Source organism: Engystomops pustulosus, chromosome 7 (assembly GCF_040894005.1).
Source record: "Engystomops pustulosus chromosome 7, aEngPut4.maternal, whole genome shotgun sequence".
NCBI classification, from domain to species: domain Eukaryota; kingdom Metazoa; phylum Chordata; class Amphibia; order Anura; family Leptodactylidae; genus Engystomops; species Engystomops pustulosus.
Genome location: NC_092417.1, coordinates 38,971,942 through 38,977,941, shown reverse-complemented (window position 1 = coordinate 38,977,941; position 6,000 = coordinate 38,971,942). Strand labels below are relative to the sequence as shown.

The following is a 6,000-nucleotide window of genomic DNA, read 5'->3' as shown; positions in this document are numbered from 1 at the left end:
AAACACAAGTGGGAGGGGGTGTGTCCAAAACGCATATGTGTTTCACACGCGTTTCATTGCTAACGCATATTCGTTTTGGCCAAACCCCATCCCACTTCTGTTTTGGATGCGTTTAAAAACGCGACGAAAACGGCACGTGGGAAACCGGCCTAAGAAGAGCCGGACTTCCCATCACTACTCCTCTGCAGGAATGTACTTGGGACACTAGGTGGCAGGCGTGAGCGGTGCATTGCTCGGCGCTCGATTGCTTTGTTATGCTGGAGTCAGACGGGGGCGGCCATGTTGGATGTAGCAGTGTAACCTGCTGCTGTCAGAGCGGGGAGACCCGCACCCCTCCCATCACATCCCTGGGACCGGGGCAGTCCGTGTCCGGATCTCGGCTATCCCTCACCCGCTGCCTGCGGAGAGACGCCCGCGGGTGAGCCGGGGGGATCCTCCCCCTCCCCTCATCCGGGATGTTCTCTAAAAAGACTCACGGGGATGTGAAGAAATCAACCCAAAAAGTGCTGGACCCCAAAAAGGATGTGCTGACCCGACTGAAGCATCTGAGGGTCGTCATCGGTGAGAAGTTGGGGATGGGTGCAGGGAGGGGAGACTACTGAGGTGGTGGGTGGGGGGGCCTGCTACTGCCCCTGGGGCCTCTGCTCATCTCGGGACTGAGGAGGGGGCAGCAGACACATTTAAAGAATCCAGATATTGCTCTTTTTTAAAGAAAAAAAAAATCTAAAAGTGTTACAAATATATAAAATGAAGGTTTCATTTTCAGTTTAGTTTGATGTTATGATGTGTGGAACGTCCCTCGAAGGATAGACAGTAGTAGTCAAACGCCAGAGTAATAGAGACTACTGCTGGGCATAATAGATGCTGTCACCCCAGTACTGCTGTGGGGTCTATGTCTACATTAGGGGCCCAGTTGTGTGGATGTTCTGTATGTGTAGAGGGAGGTGTGTTGCCGCTTATCTCTGTAATACTCCGCTTATCGTACCATCTGTGACTGGGGGGCCCCACCTCAGCCCATTCACTTCTCTGTACCTCGTAGAGATGGTGATGTCCCTCCATAACAAGGATCGGTGATGCGTCTGATCACTTGGAGTCCATCACAGTGACCATATCCTGCAATGTGGAGATTTCTTGTGAAAAATGTTATTACTGTTGTGTAGGGAGCAGAAGTTATTATGTCCTCTCCTGTGACATCACTGGATGTGTCATTCCTCTACTCTGATGTCACTGTTGTGCCTCGGTGTTTCATTTATTGCTGTAATGTGACCTCACTGGGCGCCTTGTTCTAATGCTGTGATGTGACATTGTCCCTCTTCTGTGGCATCATTGGCACTTTGTTGCTCTATTATAATGCCCCCTTCTCTGATGTTGCTGAGAGCAATATCCTATTGTGATGTTGCTGGGCACTTTGTGCTTCTACTCAGTGTCAGCCGGTGTTATGTCCCTTTATTATGTTGTCTCTGGCTGTTATGTCCCATTTCTCTGCTATATTCCTTCTCTGGGCGGGCGTGATGCCCCCCTTCGCTGATGTTGCTGGGGCCGGCCTGATGCCCCCCTTCTCTGATCGTTGGGGCCGGCCTGATGCCCCCCTTCTCTGATCGTTGGGGCCGGCCTGATGCCCCCCTTCTCTGATCGTTGGGGCCGGCCTGATGCCCCCCTTCTCTGATCGTTGGGGCCGGCCTGATGCCCCCCTTCTCTGATCGTTGGGGCCGGCCTGATGCCCCCCTTCTCTGATCGTTGGGGCCGGCCTGATGCCCCCCTTCTCTGATCGTTGGGGGGGAGGGCGTGATGCCCCCCTTCTCTGATCGTTGGGGGGGGAGGGCGTGATGCCCCCCTTCTCTGATCGTTGGGGGGGGAGGGCGTGATGCCCCCCTTCTGTGATGTGGCTGGGGAGAGCGTGATGCCCCCCTTCTGTGGTGTGGCTGGGGCGGACGTGATGCCCCCCTTCTCTGATGTCGCTGAGTACGCTGTTGTTCTCCTGTGCCAATTGTTGCCCATTGAACGTTACCGTGTGTCTGGGTCACGTTTGGCTAGGCAGTAGGGACAGTATTGAGGTGTATCCCCGGCCTGGCAGTATTTCTCTTTAGCCGGTAGATAATGTCATTGTCTCATGTTCTCTATTTAATCCCAATCTCCATTTAAGGTTCCACCTAAGGTAACCAGGAATGTGGCGATGTAATGTCGTCATCTCCCACATAAACCACAGAATTGTTATGACAAGAGGGAGAACAAAGTGCCATTATCTGTATGTGACATCTGGACCAGCCGGTCCTATAACCCGAATAGCGGAGGCTTCTGTACTGGACTGATACATGACTGATCCCCACATACACGTCACTGCCTGGAGTGTAGATTGAATGTACAGGACCCTGTCACATATTGTGGATCATACAATTAGCTGTCCTCAAGTACACTTTTACTTAAAGGGTTTGCCCCACCAGAGGGACATATGCCCTGTCCTGTAAATGGGGAATAAAAGTCAGATCCCTTGTCTGACTCCAGGAACCTCCATAAATCAGGAGAATGGGGGGATTGAAAAATTCCCTGTATGTACCAGATAAAGGAAGCTCCTATGTGCAGTTGAGAATCGTCATTTGGCTCCAGTGTTGTAGGAAGATCCCTTTAATGAGGGACGTGTCACTTATGTGCCGGATATACTGTGAGTTACTGCAGGTTACAGTGCAGGTATCTCAGAGGTTTCCCTATTCTGTGCTCCTTCATTATGGATTCCTTAGGGATTGAAAAGAACACATTTGCTCCTGGAATTTTTCCACTTTTCCTCCACGCTGTTCCTTTAAACCTGACACTGACCTTGAAGGTGCCGTGAAGGATATTTTTGTGGAGTGTACAAATAGTATTTGAGCCGTGTAGTGTTATTATCAGACACACGCCCTGTACCTGGCCGATCCGCTGTGGGCTAAGGAAAACTTTGTTGACAAACTTTAATTTTTTTCTAAGAAACTTTTCATAAGAGTCCTTGGTCTGTCTGTAATTCTCAGTGGTCTTACATCTGATGGGGGGCAGAGTAGCTGCTATGATTTCTCTTCTCTCTCTGTTTCATAGACTTCAATGTAATCAGATACCTATGTGATGTCAAGTCTGTCCAGCTGAGCAAGACAGATTCAGCAACAATTTTATAGTGCCGGTCTGTTATAGGGGGAGATCTGGGATTTTCTTTTGCTAGGGAGGGGCCCAGACCTATTACAAAAGCAGACCGCCACAGTGTTTGAGAAGTGGGGTCCCAATCGGCTCAATGATGGAGCGTCAGGTTGAGTATGAGTGCTGCCATTGCATTCAGTATTATGGGAGTGCTGGAAATAGGCATGAATACTGGAGTAAGTGGGAGCCGGGAGATACCTGAGCGCCATGCTCTGCAATTTTAGACAAATCCCTAATGGAGAGTGAGGAGGCCTGCTCACCCTGCCGCTCCACCCATTAATTCAATCCCGTTTTTGTGCTTTGACAGCAGTGCCATCTTACGCTGTGAGGTGTGTGTGTGTGGGGGAGATGCGCTCTTGGGCTGTTTCATACGGGGGGGTGCACTCTTGTGCTGTTTCATATGTGGTGGGTGCCTTCTTGCGCTTTGACATGGGGGAGGGTGCCCTCTTGCGCTGTTAGGTGTGTGTGTGGGAGGGGTGCGCTCTTGCGCTGTGACACGGGGGGGGGGGCGAAGTGCGCTCTTGCGCTGTGAAATGGGGGGGTGCGCTCTTGAGCTGTGACACGGGGGGGGGGGGTTCGCTCTTGCGCTGTGCTACGGGGGGGGGGTGCGCTCTTGTGCTGTGACGTGGGGGGGGGGTGCCCCTTGCGCTGCGACGTGGGGGGGCCCGCTCTCGTGAGCTGTGTATATACAAGTTGTCAGATCCATGTTGATCAGTAATCGTCCCATATCCTGTTTTGCATCCTAGCAGTAATGTGTTTGGCTGGACAACCCCTTTTATAGTAATCCCCCTCCTTGTATTCTGCAGAGCTCCCTGTATATAGCGCCGCTGCCTCCTCCGTATTCCTCGCTACCAGCTTGGCTTCAGTCCCAGATCTCTCTTAAATATTATTAGCACACAAAGGAAAATGTGCAGCCGGATCTGCTCCATCCTCACACACAGCAGTAAATATTTATCATCCGCAGCAGAGCGGCCCCCCATCCACCACACAGCCCCCCGGACTGCAGCACAATCTTATCACATCTTCATCGGACGCTTCCTCTTTGTGCTTGTAGACATGTTGCATTTCCTGGCGGTTATGATCTATCTGCTCATGATATTATATCTTCATACATTATCTCTTTAACCCCTGTTTGACTCTGTTGTAATAATTTGCGATTATTTTACTGTTTCTACCCCAGAAAACTGGCATAAAAGCCGTGGTACATCTCCCCCTACAACTCTGTGTCTGTGTTTCTTGTCCAGTCTCGCTCGGCATGTTTTTCCAGTGTTTCAGCCCAGGAATAGGCAAAAACCTTCTCCATCTGGTGTGAACAGCCACTACTACTTTTATTTGTGTGTAAACTTTGAGGAGTTCTGCTAAATGCTGAGGAATGTGGGTCTGGAGCGGCGATGGAGGAGGCTCCTTCTGACAATTTTTCGCAACATATTTTCCTTTTGTGTTGTGGAGTAGTCGCCGGAGCTCCTTGTGTCACACAAAGTCGCCATGTACCTGACATGAGGGTTTCATCCTTTTGTACAGAGTTGCTGCCATTTAGCAAGTGGAACCACAGAATCGGGCAACAGAATTAGAATCAGAATTATTGCAAAGGTCATGTGTCACCAGATTTTACCCCACAACCCCCATCAGGTAGAAGAATAATTGGAATGATAGTGGTCGCAGGGGAGTGTTACTTCAGAAGCCACAATCTTCTGTTCTATAGCACCTAGAAACATACAGTTTGTATCATATTAAAGATACGAATCTCATATTTTGGAACCCTTCAGGCTTATGGTTCTGTGAGCTACAGAACCAGGGATACAACCAGAACCAGCTAAATACATAGTTGGAAATACAAGCTGCAGATAAAATCCAGTTTCCTCTACATGTATGGCCAGTTCTGTAGCTCACAGAAGCCTAATCCTCATGTGATCTGAAAGATGAGATCCTTATCTTTAATATGACACCAGTAGCCTGTTTCTAGGTCCTATAGAACAGAAAATAGGGCACTAGAAGAAGTGACACTCCACCTGCAACCACTAAACGTCACTCATCTTATGGGATGAGAGGAGTCAAATTTGCCTGACTTTAGGCGAGATTTCACATAATAGAGGGGATTCTGGAAAGGAGATTTCATAGCCTAGCTGAGTGGACTTGTAGTTTAGTGAGGTATAATGTGGTCCTAGTCCTTCCCCTCGGTATTTACTCCTTTCTGCTCCTGATCTTTATTTGCAGTTCTGTTTTTCAACAAAAATGCACCTGATTTCTGCTATAGTCAGAATCTTGGCAAAATGTCTGCTAGGTCCCTGGCCTGGAGGGGTTAAGTGCTCGGCATAGTGGAATTAAGAGAATTCCTTACACTTCTGATTGTCCATATAGGAATTCTCCCTGACTTCTAATAATAGCCTACACTTGTTGGACTTCACCTCTTGTCCGGGATTTACATTAGAAATCCGGGGATTCCGTGTAGTATTAGGCTTGGGATGAAGCCGCGTGTTGTGCACATCCGCCATGTCTTTTAATTTTGATAATTGTCCTCTTTTGAATAGTTTCCAAGGACTGGATTTTATAGCGTTTGATGAAGAAATCCCAGGATTTTATTCCTGAGCTTTCAACAGGATCCATAGCCGTAGCCGGAGGATTTTTGGAAGAAGGTTCTGTGCTTTGTGGCGCCATTCCAAAGTATATAAACCTCTGGATATTTATATGTGATCTAAAAATATCATTACTGAGAACAGTGTAATAGACGGACCAAAGCCTTAAAGGGGCGTTCTGGGAATATCTAGACCTTTTGCCTGGGCTGCTATAGAATAGATATAGAGCTGCAGTTCCATTCATGTCCTGAGGGGGGCAGAAAATGGC

General features: G+C 48.9%; 1 protein-coding gene across 6 annotated transcripts in view; it reads left to right on the top strand.

Moving 5' to 3' along the window:
- Positions 1-251: 251 nt before the first annotated feature.
- The window catches only part of RALGAPA1 (Ral GTPase activating protein catalytic subunit alpha 1), a 130,605-nt gene continuing 124,856 nt past the window's right edge, over positions 252-6,000 (top strand). For 5 of the 6 annotated variants that reach the window (XM_072115528.1, XM_072115527.1, XM_072115525.1 and 2 more), the window contains exon 1: positions 253-561. In XM_072115528.1, coding sequence (XP_071971629.1) covers positions 456-561 — 106 coding nt within the window. In that variant the 5' untranslated portion in view covers positions 253-455. Of the gene's footprint in view, positions 562-6,000 lie in introns of all 6 variants that reach the window. The other variant, XM_072115523.1, reaches the window with a different exon arrangement.